The sequence below is a fragment of the Perca flavescens genome, chromosome 14, assembly GCF_004354835.1.
Source record: "Perca flavescens isolate YP-PL-M2 chromosome 14, PFLA_1.0, whole genome shotgun sequence".
Taxonomy (NCBI): Eukaryota; Metazoa; Chordata; class Actinopteri; order Perciformes; family Percidae; genus Perca; species Perca flavescens.
In genome coordinates, this window is record NC_041344.1 from 790,175 (window position 1) to 807,813 (window position 17,639).

The 17,639-nt window shown below is 39.8% G+C and overlaps 1 protein-coding gene across 1 annotated transcript; it reads right to left on the minus strand.

The window, feature by feature from the left end:
* Positions 1–5,707: 5,707 nt before the first annotated feature.
* Positions 5,708–17,263, minus strand: LOC114568431 (CD209 antigen-like protein E). The gene is made up of 6 exons (XM_028598053.1): positions 17,113–17,263; positions 16,764–16,874; positions 8,096–8,248; positions 7,008–7,153; positions 6,479–6,591; positions 5,708–5,868 (listed from the first exon to the last, which is right to left on the minus strand). Exons 1-6 carry the CDS (start codon positions 17,261–17,263, stop codon positions 5,742–5,744), a joined length of 801 nt encoding a protein of 266 aa, XP_028453854.1. The 3' UTR covers positions 5,708–5,741.
* Between the last annotated feature and the right edge of the window lie 376 nt (positions 17,264–17,639).

A 17,639-nucleotide genomic window follows, 5' to 3' on the forward strand; every position in this document is an offset into this window, starting at 1 on the left:
GACTTCTATAGAAACAGACTTCTTTCTGGAGCCTGTGGAGTCGCCCCCTGCTGGAAGTTACAGAGAATGAAGCTTTAAGGAGCTTCAGCATTGGCTTCACTTTTCAGACCCGAAGTTGCCACTTATATCTATATGTATGTATGTATGTTTCTTCTTATATTATGAAACACTTTGGCCTTGTTGTACTTTTACATTTTTCATTTTAGAGTAACACAGTACAGTTCATTGTCTAATATTTGCCTTTATTATAGTTTTTTTAAGGGAAGGCAAAAGAACTATTGGATAAGAGCAGATGCCACGCTGTTGTAACATGTGCAGAATGTGGCTTAGCATTGTCGTCCTGAAATAAGCAGAGACATCCCTGAAAAAGATGTTGCTTGGATGGCAGCATATGTTGAAAAATACTCTGCTATGATTCATATTTAGTTTAACATGGTTTTCCCCACATAAAAAAACAATCATTTGTAAATTAATAGCGTAAAGTAGTTCAAACAATCATTTAATTTATTCATTCAACCTTTATTCATCTTCAAAAGATCATTGAGGGGCGGCCCTCATCTGCAATGTCATTGAGTCAAATTACAAAGACAACAACAGAACAACAACACAGGAAAAAAGCAAAGACATCATTAGAAAAATAGAAAGACAATAAAACTTTCTGAATTGGAAAATATGATTTGATAAATAAATTTGGATAATACAGACGCAAAAGAAAGGAGAGGCAATTATTGCCATTGGCATAAATAGGAACCAATCTTTGGTTCCTTGGGTGCAACCTGGAAGCACATACAGTTTTTGACCACACGCACACACACACACGCACACACACACACACACACACACACACACACACACACACACACACACACACACACACACACACACACACACACACACACACACACCACAACACAGGCATACATACAAGCAGTGATTTGTCTGGAAACCCAACTAAGATCTCATGGAAATAAATGGAACCAAAGGTTTTAAATGCCAATATGACTTGGACTTTCATTGATCAAAAAGGTAAAAAGTGTGTTAATTACACCTCAGGGGCTTAAAGCTTGGGCTTTAGAGCAAGCACAACTGGAAGTTTGCAGGTTTAAAACCAGATTTATTGTTTTATTGTCCTAAAAGGCACAAGTGAGTTGATTTTAAGGAAGTGGTGTAGTTTGTTCCAGGAGTCGGGTGCACTCGAATTCAAACAAAATTCAAACAATTTCAGGTTAATGAATGAAAAAAAAGAACAGAATTAAGAAAATATAATATAATAGGGTCAACCTTGTTGAAATAGAATTAAAAGAAATAAAAGTTAAATATTGATGAGCTTTTAATATGCTGATTGTCTGCGTGTAATTCTGTGTGTTGCACAAGTGAGACCTACTTTTAACAAGGATATTTATTTTCTTTACAAAACCTCTCAGTACCCGGTATTTTAGAACAACGCTTCCAGTTACTGCGTCTATTAAAACCATCATAAAAGATGCAAGAGCACCCCAGAGTCTCCAGAATCAGCCTGCAGGGAGCTAAATGCTGCCTGCTGAGAGATATTTCAGTTATCTGCATGTATCACAGCAGCATTTACACACACACACACACACACACACACACACACACACACACACACACACACACACACACACACACACACACACAAGACACAGACACATAAGCACAGACACGCACAGACACACACACACGGACAGACACAGACACACACAGACACGCACACAGACACACGCACAGACACACACACACACACACACACACACACACACACACAGACAGACACAGACACAAACGCACAGACATAGACACACACAGAGACGCACACACGCACGCACACACACTTCAAACCAAAGCACTTCTTCAGTTAAAGTCTGCTTCCTCACAAAGTTCCTTTCTGGAAATCAGATGTTGCAGGTAGTGGATGGAAAGGTAAACACTGTCGAGAAGCTTCGTGTGTGTGTGTGTGTGTGTGTGTGTGTGTGTGTGTGTGTGTGTGTGTGTGTGTGCAAATGCTGCTGTGATACATGCAGGTAATGTGTTTGTGTGTGGAGGAAGCAGTAACGTGGCACACGGGGTTAAAAAACGTTAAATTTTGACCCAGAAAAACGAAAAAAGTGGCATTGCCGACGGGACGACAACACAAGGTTTATTTTATTATTATTATTATTAAAAAACAAAGTAAAGTATTTGTTGTGCGTATGGAAAACAATAACTTTATTGCTAGAATGTAGTAACCGAAACTTTACTAGATCCATAATCCATAATTTCTGAATGAGGGAGAAAGAGTAGATGTGCCTCCGCAGCCCCTTTCAGAATTCGGCTTTTTAGTGGAAAAACTATGTTAAACAAAAAATACACACAAAACTCTAACTCCAGTCTGCACAGCAGCAGTTCATGTGGACCAAACTCTAGTTCGTTTCTCATCGCTTGAACACAGTTTTCAGAACTCTACACACTTATCCCATGGCTTTAACCACAATGTGCACAACACTGTAGATTTACAGCACTTTGTTCAGATGCTAACACACTGCTGTCAACACTGTTAACCACACATTCAACACAGAATAGATTCCAGTCTGGTGCCTATCAAACACTGCTGATTGCTGTTTTAGCTGAAAGCCTAAGCAGGTGTCTTGTTTTAGACTAGTTAGTGAACATATATGGTATTTATACAGAGAAAGCTCAGAAAGACTTTTTTTGTATACAAACACCAAATAAGAATGAAACAATTCTACACTGTACCGTTTGAGAGAAACAGGTAAAAGAGCAAAGATACCAATATGTCCAGGTAAGATGTCTGAGGTTATGTACACAGCTATAAAAAAAGTGAAAAACACTATATCTTTACAATAGTAAAACTGTGTTCTTACTGTTTTTCAGAAAGTAATGGAGGTGAAAGCAATAGAAACACCACATTCATTAGTATTTAGAGATGATGAAGACATCCAATGTGATGAAGAAAACTTGCCACATGATGCTGGAGAGAGGCAGGATTAGTCACACTATTCTTTGGTACTGTTACGTATGTACCTTTAGTGTTTTTCCCCCAGTAATTCCATAAATCACTAGAGACAAAATACTTTATTGAAGAAAACTGCTGATTTTCATTCCTTCTTTTTTTACCTTATGTAAAAATTGGTATGCTATACAATCTATATTTTTTCCTTAAATAAACTATTGAGTAGTGTCAAGTCACTCAAATTGTTCAAACTGTAAAGATTATAAAGTTTGTAATTTCTGTATTGGTGTTTGGCGCTAGTGTTTTTACCCTCAGTGTGTTCTGAGTGACAGTGTGTGTTATCTCAGTGTGTGTGTGTGTGTGTGTGTGTGTGTGTTATCTCAGTGAGGATTGTGCGTAGTGTTTGGCTGCACTGAGCCTGTTTTGCAGCTGATGTGAACTGTTTAGCTCAGGTGACTGTAGGTAGTGCAGACTGGAGTTAGAGTTTTGCATACGTGACTCCAGTTGTGCCCACTGTCGTTTAGCAATCGGAAAAAACTGTAACTTAGAAAGATGATCCTGCAAAACCTTTTTTTTCTTTTAATTTCTTCAGTAATAAACATAGTAGAGAAAACTAATTCCATCAACAGATTTTTTTTGTGCTTCCATAGTATGTTTGAAAAATAAATAATGTTTAAATTCATAGTACTAATGCCATTGATAGCTGATCCACAGTAAACTAAGCACAGCAAAGATGTGAACATGCTGGACAACAGGCACAATACACACATGCACACATCTTTATACACACACACATGCTGCCCCCTCCTGGTAAAACTACAAACTGCACTGCCTGTTTCTTATCACATGAAGTTGAAACACAACTTGGATGTTGTTGTTAAAGTGCTCATATTATTCTCATTTTCAGGTTCATAATCGTATTTAGAGGTTATATCAGAATATGTTTACATGGTTTAATTTTCAGAAAACACCATATTTTTGTTGTACTGCACATTGCTGCAGCTCCTCTTTTCTCTTTTCCAGACAGATTCATCAATGCCAAATTGCGGTACCTTAAGGCGCTGACACACCAACCCGATGATCAGCCTTCGGACAGTCTGGCAAGTCTGTTCGGTGTGTTCCGTGCCGTCGTCAGTCGGAGGAGCTGTCGGCTTTAATTTTGGCCGATTTGACTTGTTGAATCGGCCAGTGGACAACCGCACTCAATGACCAATCTGATTGGTGGAGTGCTAGCCCTTGACTAGTCAATCAGTGCAGGAGAAAACCGGAGCTGACAACGCCAGCATCTTCTTATTACTCGCCATCGTATTTTCTTCCGTTCAGCGAGTAATGACAACAACGATCCTTCTTGGCTACTATCAACACTCTCTGACGAAAACAATGACTGACGACAGCGTGTTCGGTGTTTACGAGGTCTAGAGAGATGTTCCGTCATTTGCAGTTTTCATTTTTTGGGCGACAATACAGATTAGCGCCGCCTGCTGTTATGGAGACGTATTACGTCTAGCGCACGCGCAGAACATACGCTCAAGTCGCCGACGCTTCGATGTGTTCCCAGGCACCTTTTTTGACCCACTCGGGGAGATGACTGATCATTCCGACAGCCTTTTCTACCGACGGTCTGCTGTCGGGTTGGTGTGTCAGAGGCTTTAGAGCTTCTATGCCTTCTCTGCATGTTTGAGGCTCAGCTCAGACAAACACAGCTATTCCACAGTCTGGGATGTAAACAAAGGGTGATCGTACCTTCTCCGTTGTGGCCCAGAGACTCTGGAACAAACTTCTCATTCACATTAAGTCCTCCTCTACTGCCGAGATCTTTAAGTCTTGTCGTAAAACCCATTTTTATTCTTTGGCGTATGATTTAGTTTAGGGACATTTATATAGAAGTGTGTTGTTTGTATGATTTTCATTATGTCTATATTTTTGTTGTCTTCCTTTGTTTTTTATAACATAACATAACTTTGTACAGCACTTTGTTCAGCCTAGGTTGGTTTTAAATGTCCTCTATAAATAAATTGACTTGACTTGACACAGAGCTGTGGTGCAGACGGAGCAAACTACGTCTCCTCTGCAGCTTCAAGTCACAGCGAGTCACGGAAATGCGGTCACAAGTGTGGTTACACTTTTCAAAACTCCACATAGACAGCGATCACTGCAATATAATATAATCACGATCCGAAAAGCAGCCGTATAGCATGGTTAACGTTACACTTCCTCTGAGACAGACAGGCACAACAGTGTTCTCTATGCCCTGGAGACTGACAGGCAGGAGGTTGTAGAGCAAGGCATCTTTATTTCTATAGCACATTTCAGCAGCAAGGCAATTCAAAACTCTTTACATCAAACATTAAAGAGCAGAGAAAAACAGTCATGAAAGGAATACAGGCTAACATTAATAAAAAAGATACAAATACAGTCGTTAGGTTAAGGATACAGTGCAGCGTTAAATGATAATAATGATTTAATTGGTTGTGGGGACGGGTTTGGGAGGGGAGATGGAGGTAGGGCGGGGTTTTATTTTGTGTGGAGTTAAGGTAAAAACAACCTGCTAATCCATGTTTTTATTATCTTTTATTATAATTATCCTGTAAGACTACAGAGTAAGTACACATGACTTCTAACCAGATTGTGCACTATGAAGTGCAGAGGAACAATATCTCTGTAATCCAGGTTACTTAGCAACACAGAATAAACAGCTGAGTAAATGTTAAAGAATTGGTCTGATCTGACAAAGCTGATCCCAACACTACACACCTCTCGGTCATCAAAAAGTTCAGAGAATCTTTTTCTCACAGATCCACTTCCTGTAATCATTATAATATCCTTGTGTCCATTTTCCTTGTTGATTGCAGCATGCAGCATAGTAACCGTTATATTGAGGCTGTCCTGCTGCCCAGAACCTGTCAGACAAATGAAATGAAAAATCTGAAAAAGCTGAAACTCCTGATTGTTGTTAATTTGAAATAAACTGTTTAATTTCAATTTAAATATGTATATTATCTGTAAATTTCAATAACTCATTTAAGATTAAGTTCTGTAAAGTGATGTGATCTGTAACAGCTGCTAACAGCTCTCTCTCTCTCTCTCTCTCTCTCTCTCTCTCTCTCTCTCTCTCTCTCTCTCTCTCTGTCTCTCTGTCAATTTCAATTTTCAATTTCATGTTGCTTTATTGGCATGAAAAAAAATACAACCATGTTGCCAAAGCATAAGAACAAACAAGCATATAAACAACAAGGAGTAAATACATCTGATATAATAATACAAGTAAACAGGATGATTATGATATAAATGCAGATAATAAACAAATTCTGTGCATGTCCCTCTAAGGGTACGTTGAAACAACAATAACAAAAGAATAGAATAAATGATTCTCTCTCTCTCTCTCTCTCTCTGTCTCTCTCTCTCTCAACCAACTCAGCGTATTTCAATGTAAACCTATAATTACTTTAGGGACAAATGGTGACCATGATGGAATTGTGATGGAAACATAAAACCTTTAAAATGTCTCACGTTTCTGTCAGCGGTGATCCGTCCAACCATTCCCATTTCCATTCTCCTTTTGTCCATTCATACCGTAGACCAATCCAGGTCTCTTCATCCTTACTCAGCTCAGTAACAAACTTCTAGTAGTTGATAAGAGACAACAATCATTTCTCTGTTCACAGTTCAGCATTTCTGTTGTAGTAAAGTCATCTTGTGACTTCATCAGCCACAACAAACACAAGAGGGATCCCTCGGTCCACCACACACTGAGGACTGGACCCAACAGCATGACAGTAAACACACATTAGTAATGGAGGAAAGAGAAGAAAGACATTTATACTCAGCAGAGAAACAGAGAACACATGAGGAAGTGCACACTTTGTAGGCTACTCATAAGACAGTTAACATTTAATTTCATAGGAATGCATTTTAAAAAGGAAAATAAACATTCCAAGGTCATTTTCCAAAGATTTCTAATTTAACTTATGTATATTTAAATATTTCCATTAAATTTATTTTTCGCTAAGATCACTCACTCAGAAACAAACACACTCACCTGTTCCTCTTTGTTGTTTATGATGACCAGATCTGCTCCTCTCTGCTGACAGTCAGCTCTGCTTCCAGACCAAGTCTTCTCCTCTTCTGATTTAAAGTACCAACTGCGTCCAAAGCTCGTCCATCCATGAGGACAGTTTTTAACAACTTTTAAAGACAGATTTCACATCACTCAGTGTCAAAGTGATAAGACTTGGAGTTGAAACAGTTATAATCAACGGTAACTACACAATCAAGGTCTATGATGTAAGTGTGTATAATACAGGAGTTTACTGGTTTTAAAGTTGTCTTACCTTCAGTTCTGTCCTTCAGCTGCTTTACTTCATCCTGTAACTGACTGTATTTGTTGCTCAGTTGGTCATATCTGGTCTACAGCAAAGTGACTGAAATATAAGATAAGGTGAGCCTTTATTGAGGACAGAAATAACAACAGTTACATAAAGAAAGGTAAAAAATAATGTAAAATAAGAATTTGAAACTATGAAAGAGTAAATCGACTAAATAAATATCCAGTGAAATCCACAACAAAATAAGAAACAGACCAACAACAACAAATCATTCTGCTTTAAGCTAAAGACAGAATTAAGTTATATATCCTGTGCATAATGAAATATCACTCATTATTTCAAACTAGAATGTAGTTATTTGGTGTGTCTGTCTTTTAACCTGTTCTATATGTTGAGGTGTTGTAAATAGTAAATAGAGGATCACTGACTTCTTCACTGAAGTATCAAATGTGAACAAGAACCAAAATATCCTCTGTTTTAGCGCCTGTCTCTTTAAGAGCCCTCCTATAAAAGCCCAGCCTGCTTTGATTGGCTTATTTAAAAAAAATATGACGCAGCTATGCAAAAGATAGTTGTTAAGCCATAGGCGGAGATACTGAGTCTGGGGAAATATATTCTAATGAGCCTGACTGTGACAGAGGAAGGGAAGTCAAATGTGAAGAGCTTGTTGAATCGCATGTTTCCTCATCTAGGCAGCCATGAAAAAACTGACTGAGTTGTCTTATTTCACAGTTGCTGGGTTAGTAGGCACTCCAAATGCTGTAAATAATACAGGAGTTTACTGGTTTTAAACTTTTCTTACCTTCAGTTCTGTCCTTCAGCTGCTTTACTTCATCCTGAAACTGACTGTGATTTGCACTCAGTGTTTGGTAGCTGCTCTGTAACAGACTGTAGTTCACCTGTAACTGACTGTTGTTGTTGCTCAGTTGGTCGTATCTGGTCTGCAGCAAAGTGACTGAAAGATGAATATGAAAATTATAACAAAGTCAAAAAAAGACCAAAAACACCAAATCATTCTGCTTAAACTAAAGACAAGCTTGCATGAGGTCTCATTAGTCTGACTTTCTCAAACTGAATATGTCTTTAGTACAATTTTCTCTCTTCATGTTTCCACTGACAGTGTTTCCTTGCTGAGTGGTGGTATGAAGGAAACATCCTTGTAGTCTAGTGTTGTGTTGATAAAGTTTCAGCTGAATGTTAACACAGAATGAAGACTGGTTTTGCCCATAGACAGTATATAATGGACCAATAGACCCCGTTGCTCTGGACAGAGACCAGTGAAGGCTATTAGAAGCACTTTTCCGGTGATGGCCAGCTTTACTGCGCAGCCTCCAACTGAGAGAATGGGACGTGAGCAACGTGTCTGAAAGTGTGAAGTCTTCTGGTAGCTGTGCCAAGAGAAATGTCAATCATTCCCAATCTTACAGATACGGAGAGTGTAGGTGTATGTAAGGAGATAACATGGGCACAGGCTAATTATTGATCACTAACATGCTAGTTAACATTAGTAATTAAACCTAAACATCTCATGTAAGTCGAAACTGCCTGCGAGCTTCTCCTGTACTATACGGTAATTCCTCTACTATGCGACAGTATGTCACTTGGTTATGACACAATCGTTAGCCTATTTTTACAAAAACGTCTGCTACGGAGCCATAACGTGAGGTACAAGGTAATGAAGCCTTTTATACATTGTCGTGTTTCTTTGGAACTAAACAACGGACAAATAGAGTCTTTAAACGCTTCAGATGTAAAGTTATTCGCAGTCAAGTGACGTAAAAAAAAAATGGCGGTCAGCGGAATGCTAGCAGGAGGTGATGGCCAGTTAGCAACAAAATGGCGCCATGATGGCTCGAATTCTGAAGCGAAGCTTACCCCCTTGGTTTTGCCCCCCTATTTCTTACATTGGAATCGTGTTAGGAAGGGATCGCTTAACAGTGATTAGGAATAATTACAGCAACTAAAAATATATTTCAGCATATATATGGCATGTCAGTAAAAACCTGAACCTTTCCTTTAGAGCCTGAAGCTGATTTAAAGCGTAACTCTCGCCAAAATGTGAGACAAACTTTAGTTTAAAAGCATATTTAGGACCGAATCGCCACTTTTAAGATTCACCATATTCTCGTTTTTGGGTCAAATGGCCTTTTGAATGGGAGTGATAGGGGCACTCTCATGCTAGTCTCAAAATAGCTATTTTCGAAATACTAAGAAGGCTCAACACAACATGAAACTTTGCTCGAAGTATAACCAGGGGCTCTACACCTTAACGAAAGTGTTGACAACATTGTTTGTGTACACAGATTTACTAAAAAGAAAGTTTTTGTGCAACTCACCGTAGCTCTTGTTGTTTCCATGTACTTCCTGCTTCTTACAGTGCAGACGCTCTATTGCTTGCTCCTGCTTCTGCTTGCATATTTCTGCTGATAATCTTGCTTTTCCTCTGAGAGAAACTATGAGCAGCGGCTCTTGGATACTTATAAATCACTGGACTATACATTTTTTGGAGACATAGTAGGCTATTGTCATATTTGAACATTTTTCTGCGTGAGCGTGGCCTACCAATAGCTCAAGCCTGTCCTAAAGTGACTGTAGCTAAAGCTAATTAGCAGCAAGATGCCACCTTTCTCCATAGAGGACTACTACAAACTCCTTCAGAAGATTGCAGTTCTGGAAACCAAAATTTACCGGTTAGAAGTAAATATGGAAGTGAACGGATCATGTGGAAATGACACCACTTTACCAGTGACCCAAAACAATGGACAAAAGCATGCTAACACACGGCTAACTAGCACCAGCAAGACCACAAAGAAACAGGAGGGCTGTGGAACGGATAATAAATCAACAAGTGGTAGTCCTCCCTGGAACTCTTTTGGTGCAAAGCCTAAGAGTAAATCATTTTCCTGGGAAATGGGAGGACGACTAACGGGCAGGACACAGCGCCCTGAGATTTGTGATACGACCGGCTGGCCTGCATTACCATCCAGGCAGAGCGCCTCTTCAACCCCTGTACTTAGTAGGACACAGTCGTGGACAGCTGCAAAAGGGAAAATCAGCAACAAAATGCCTCCCCAACAACTGAGTGTGCAGGTGAAGAACAGATTTGCTCCTCTGCTGCAGGACCCTGGACATGACCTGGATTACGTCTCATCGTCACACAGCAGGGTAAGGACTGAGAGCAATTCTAAAAGTAAAAAGCTACAGGGAAAGAAAATGACTGGGCCCCAAACTCTGATTGTGGGTGACTCTGCTGTGAAAGATATAAAAAACAGTAAAAACACCAAAATACTCTGTTTTCCCAAAGACATGGTGTCTGACTTGGCCCAAAGAATCCCAGATATCGTAGCAGCACACCCAACTGTGAAGAACATTATACTGCATATAGGGTCAAATGATGTTGTAAAGCAAAAGTCTGAAGTGCTGAATCGTGACTTTATGAATCTGCTGAACACAGTCAGCTCCCTAAATGCAAAGGTGTTTGTCAGTGGCCCTATACCGCCAGTCAGAGGAGGAGCTGAGAGTTTCGGCAGACTGTTGGCACTGAACAGATGGCTTTCAACTGCATGTACCAACAACCATTCTATGCAGTTCATTGACAATTTTAACATTTTCTGTGGCTGCAGACATCTTTTTAAAGCAGATGGACTATTCCTTAACAAGCCAGGAGTAAAGCTGTTCACCTCTAGCCTACTTTACTTTCTGCACCACACATCTGCTCCCTTGGCCAAGGACACGAGACAAGATGAACCAAAACAAGAGGAAGACACAACAAAGTGCGGCAGTGAGCCACCACAGCCCCCACCTGAGCAAAGATTTGACCATGGGAGACCACAGAGCGGAGATGAGAAATCTCAACACCCCTTCTCACCCGTCCAACACTCCTCAAACCCCTTTGACAACCACGAAAGCTTTGAGGACCTCTTTAAGGATACGTCGCTCTCTCCTCTTTCCCCCATCCCCATGTTGGAGTTCACTGACCAGATGAAGCAGCTGGTAAATGCTGGAACCAAGTATGTATGCCCCTTCCTTCTCCCATCGTAAAACGCCAGGCACCTCTGCCCCCTCGAGGACGGCAGTTAATTCCTTCTCCCCAAACTGATAAGGATGCTTGTGTGCAAAATGCAGCAAGCATTAACTGATATGGGCCGGGTCCAGGCTGCATGCCTAGTAGCACTCATGACTTTTTCCAAGACAAGCCTGGGCCCTACGTATTAGATTCTTCCACAATTTATGTTGTGATAGGTAATAGAAAAAGAATGGTGAATAAGCACGGAACAGCAAACTTTGCAAATTTAGCATCCATTCCTCTTCAGCCACAGTCTGTCCCAAAAAATGAAAACGCACTAACACTAGCACTACTAAACGTTAGGTCTTTGGCAGGAAAATCATTTTTAATCAATGATTTTATTATCAACCACAATCTTGATTTTATGTTTTTAACTGAAACCTGGTTGGACCATAATAACAGTGCTGCTGTTCTCATTGAGTCAGCCCCCCCTAACTTCAGTTTTATGAGTGAGAATAGAGTGAATAAGAAAGGAGGTGGAGTCGCCATTTTGTTTAATGTCTCATTCCAATGTATGCAAATATCTTACGGAAATTTTGCTTCTTTTGAATATGTGGCTCTTCAGCTAAGATCCTCCCCTCAAGCTCTACTTCTAAATATCTACAGGCCACCTAAATACTGTGCAACCTTCTTTGACGACTTTACTGAACTGTTGTCTATAATCTGTATTAACTTTGACCGTGTAATTATTGCTGGTGATTTCAACATTCATGTTGACAACCCCCAGGACCGAGGGACCAAAGAACTGTGTTGTGTTTTTGAGAGCTATGGACTGACTCAGCATGTGACACAGCCCACGCACAATAAGGGGCACACTCTGGACTTGATTATCTCCAAGGGTGTGAACATTTCCAAGGTTGTGGTGACTGATGTTGCTCTCTCTGATCATTCCTGTGTTTTCTTTAACGGCACTATCTCTCTGCCCAAAAGTGTTCAAACAAAGTTAATCAGAAAACGGTATATCACTGAAAACACCAGTGAATCATTCATTCAGCTTTTCTCCTCTACACCCGCCCTCACTGGGGCCTCAGTCACTGAGCTTGTAGATAATTTCAACTGTAAAATTATGAATGTTATTGATGCTATTGCTCCCACTAAGGTCAAAGCTGTCTCTGGTAAGAAAAGATCTCCATGGAGAAATTTTATAGTTGTGAGAACAGAAAAAAGAGAGTGTCGAAAAGCTGAACGCAGTTGGCGAAAATCTAATCTCCAGGTCCATTATAACACTTATAAAGAGAGACTTCGCATTTATAATCTGGAACTAAGGAATGCAAGGCGGTCCTTTTTCTCTGACATTATCGCCAGAAACAATAATAATTCACGTGCTTTGTTTGCTACTGTTGATAGATTAACAAACCCTCCAGTACCAGTAGCATCTGAACTGTTGTCTACCAAGGCTTGCAATGACTTTGCCTCCTTCTTCACAGACAAAATTCAGAAAATTAGACAAACAGTCAGTGCTTCCATATCAAGTACAGGATATGTGTTGTCACAGTGTGCACGCAAAACAAATTCCAACATGACACAATTTCATACGATCAACGTTAAAAACCTGGAGGACATAATACAACATCTGAAAACCTCCTCCTGTTGCCTTGATATTCTACCAACGGGTGTTTTCAAAAATGTTTCGAATTGTTTGGCTTCTGATCTTCTACAGATTGTAAACACATCTCTGCTCTCAGGTATCTTCCCACAGGCCCTGAAAACTGCAGTCATCAAGCCACTCCTAAAAAAGAACAATCTAGACACGACACTAATGAGCAACTATAGGCCAATATCAAACCTTCCATTTTTAAGTAAAATCATAGAAAAAGTGGTTTTTCAACAACTCAACCTTTTCTTATCGCTAAACAACAGTTTTGATGCCTTCCAGTCAGGTTTTCGACCACACCACAGCACTGAGACAGCTCTTGTTAAAGTCTTTAATGACATCCACTTAAACACAGATAGTGGCAAAATATCAGTCTTAGTATTACTTGATCTCAGTGCTGCATTTGATACGGTAGACCATGACATATTGCTTGACCGATTGGAAAACTGGGTTGGTCTTTCTGGCTCAGTACTAAAGTGGTTTGAATCCTATTTAAAGAATAGGGACTACTTTGTGTCTATAGGTAATTATACATCTGAGCATACAAATATGACGTGCGGAGTTCCCCAAGGCTCAGTTCTGGGGCCTCTTCTGTTCAACATCTATATGCTTCCACTGGCTCAGATTATGGAAAACAACAAAATAAGTTACCATAGTTATCACGGATGACACACAAATTTACATAACCTTATCGCTAGGGAACTATAGCCCAATACAACAATTAAATATGTGCATTGAACAGATTAATGATTGGATGTGCCAGAACTTTCTTAAATTAAATGAAGAAAAACGGAGGTGGTTGTTTTTTGGAGCAAAAGAGGAACGATTGAAAGTCAGCGCTCAGCTTCAAACGACAATGTTAAAAACAACAGACAAAGCAAGAAATCTTGGTGTAGTCATGGACTCAGACCTAAATTTTAAAAGCCACATTAACATAATTAAAAAATCAGCCTATTATCACCTTAAAAATATATCAAGGGTTAAAGGGCTTATGTCTCAGCAGGATCTGGAAAAACTTGTCCATGCTTTTATCTTCAGCAGACTTGACTACTGTAACGGTGTCTTTACAGGTCTCCCTAAAAAATCAATCAGACAGCTGCAGCTGATTCAAAACGCTGCTGCTCGAGTCCTCACTAAAACCAAGAAAGTGGATCACATCACTCCAGTACTGAAGTCTCAACACTGGCTTCCAGTGCCTCAAAGAATTGATTTCAAAATACTTTTACTGGTTTATAAATCACTAAACGGTTTAGGGCCAAAATACATTTCTGATCTGCTACTACATTATGACCCACCCAGACCTCTCAGGTGGTCTGGGACAGGTCTACTTGTTGTCCCCAGAGTCAGAACTAAACAGGGGGAAGCAGCGTTCAGTTTTTATGCTCCACATATCTGGAACAAACTCCCAGAAACCTGTAGGTCCGCTGCAACTCTCAGTTCTTTTAAATCTAAGCTAAAGACCTATCTTTTTGATGTTGCTTTTCTTTAAATAATCTATTTTATTAACTTTAATTTCTTATACTGCACTGTAACTTTTATTCTTATACTGCACTATCAATTTTATTCTTGTCTTTTAATGTTTTTAATTTGTTTATTATTGTTTTTTAATTGTTTTCTAACTGCTCTTTAATGTTTTATGTAAAGCACTTTGAATTGCCCTGTTGCTGAAATGTGCTATATAAATAAAGCTGCCTTGCCTTGCCTTGCCTTCCGGCCGCAGTGATTTTATCAGTCAAAAACAATCGATTTCTGAATGCAACGTAACAAGGAGGAGAGTAAAGACGGAAAGCTCCTAAAGCTTAGTTCCATATAAATGCACGGATAAGTCGTTGTTTTGTCATTATTGAAAAACAATATTGACCTTGTAATTGAAAAAGGAGCCTCATATGGAGTGTGTTCATTCGCATTCGGATATTGACTTGTTTTGGCTGCCGAGGTGGTAGTGGCCGGAAACAACAACAGCTGCGGTGAATGCTGCAAAAACTTTCTTTTTACTAAATCTGGGTACACAAACAATGTTGTCAATGCTTTCATTCATGTGTAGAGCTCCTGGTAATACTTCAAGCAAAGTTTCATGTTGTGTTGAGCCTTCTTAGTATTTCGAAAATAGAGAATGACGCCTAGTACTCCCATTCAAAAGCCCATTGGACCCAAAAACAAGAATACGGTGAATCTTAAAAGTGGCGATTCGGTCCTAAATATGCTTTTAAACTAAAGTTTGACTCACGTACAGTCACAAAATTACCCCAGGATGCATTTTGGCGAGAGTTACGCTTTAAGTACACCATGGTGTCTTGGTTCAGTATTTGTGGCTCAGTAGTTGTGAAGTTTATTTTATCTTACAGTTTACAGATAAGAGGATGATTCCAGTCATCATCAGAAAGCAGAGCACTGCCAGACAGAGTGCTGCAGCCCTGAGAGTCTTCCTTTGGACGACTGGAGGATTCCTCTCAGAGTCTGGTCCTAAAGTGGCAAAGTACACAGAGCACTTACAATAACGAGCGTAGGTGTCCTCAATTTAGGTCATTTTGTCGTCTCATCTCCGGTTTTTCCTGCATCCAGCGTGTGTGTGTGTGTGTGTGTGTGTGTGTGTGTGTGTGTGTGTGTGTGTGTGCGCGCGTCAGTCGCGGGGGGAACTGAGCAGCAGCCCCGCCCACTGCAGAAAGCTGACAGCTTTCAGCGACTTTAGAGTGAAACAACGTTACAGTCTACATTGATGTCAAAATGTATACAGGTTGGCAGGATGGTCTGAAATGGTTAGCACGGTCTTTCGCTGTACGTTTTGTTGGTAAATGACCAAAAAACCACACACACTCACTCACTCACTCACTCACACACACACACACACACACTCTCACACACACACACACACACACACACACACACACACACACACACACACACACACACACACACAACCTTATTAATTATTAAATTAATATATTTGAATAAACACATAGTAACTCCAGTCCGGTGGTTTTCTTAACTTCAGCGAGGGCACTGCATTGTCCAATCTTTGGATTAATTTTATTAAACCATATTTTATTTTATAACAACAAATGCATTTGTGTAAAACTCAAAAATGTATAAATAGCATTCATTCACAGCTTGGTTAAAGGCTTTCACACCCCACACCTAGCCACACAGCAGTTCAACAGTTTGGCCAAAACAGGAAATGCTGTTTACAGTTCTTTCTGTTGCCTAAGCTAGAACTTTGTAATGTTTAATAAAGTTACAATGACAGTTTATGAACTAAAATGGATATCCTGCTTTAGAACAAGTTATTGACCGTCTGTCAATCCATTTGGGAGAGATCTTTATCACGGTTAAGCCAATAGTTGTGGTTGGGTTTAGAGCAGGGTTGGGTAGCCAGTCAGAAGCAGAGTATGAGGGCGTGCCATGCTAGCAGCTAGGTGAGCATTATAACGTGTGTTACAAAGTGACCACGTTTGTCTCTGAAGTAAAGGCTGGACTACAATAGAGCTGTTTGGAGCAGTTGGTGAACAGTGTTTTCTGTTGGAGATGGTAAGTCCCTTTAACAATTTAAGTATCAAGTGTGAACAAGAATCAAAACATCCACTGTTTTAGCGCCTTTCTCCAGGCCCAGTCTGCTCTGATTGGCTTATTTAAAAAATTTGGCGCAGCTATGCAAAAGGTAGTTGTTAAGCTGTGGGCGGAAATACTCAATCGGAGGAAGTATATTCTAATGAGCCTGACAGATACCCAAATGTATATAATAACTGGAAAAGTATGTTTTTATAACATATCTCCTTTAAGATATGACAGGTTGTATCAAAACAAAGTACTCACAGCGAATGAAGAGTCCAGCCAATATCAGAAGATAAAACCCTCCCAGAGTCACTGCAGTAGCTTTGAAACACCTTCTGTTGTTGGCTGCAGGGTTGGTTTGAGTGTGTGGTCCTACAGAGACACAATACATCCACAACATGTTTTATTATGTTTGAAGTTTCAACAATAAGAATAATGACTCACGAGGCACCAGATTACAGCACCGAGACACCTGATAATGACCCAGAGTTAATGGTGACCAATGGTGGATTGATTAATTGTGAAATCTTATTCAGTATCTAATTGTTATAAAGCCACATGTAAACTGAGATGAACTTCCCCTTTACAACAATCATCATTTCAGAATTACTGGCTCTTTGTGGCCCGAGATCAGCGTGATGCTCTTCATCCTCTAAGATCTTCACCTGACTCTCCTCTTCCTCTCCACTGTTCTCTTGGATGTTTCTGTTATATCTCACATTCAGGCTCAAACGTGGCGCAGCGACGGAATCTGCAGACATCTTGACAAACTAAAAACTGAACTGAACGTATTCTCCGTCTCACTGTCTGTCTTTAAGTTGGTCACTCCTTTAACACAGGAAGTGGCTGCAGCACAAACCACTGAAACAGATGCACATCATAATACATTTGTTACTGTTAGACAAAAAGTTCCACTTAACTTAAAATATGACTCACATTCAGGCATTCAGTCATTTGGGAATTGGAATTATGAAACCCTTCAGATGAACTTTATAAAAGTATCTTGAAGTAAAGTAAAGTTTCTTCCTGACTGTAAAACTGAGGAAGTAAACGTATCTTTGAATAGCTGTATACACACCTCTCTGACACAGGAACTGTTGTTGGACCAGACACTTATTTTAGAGGAAGTGAAGTATA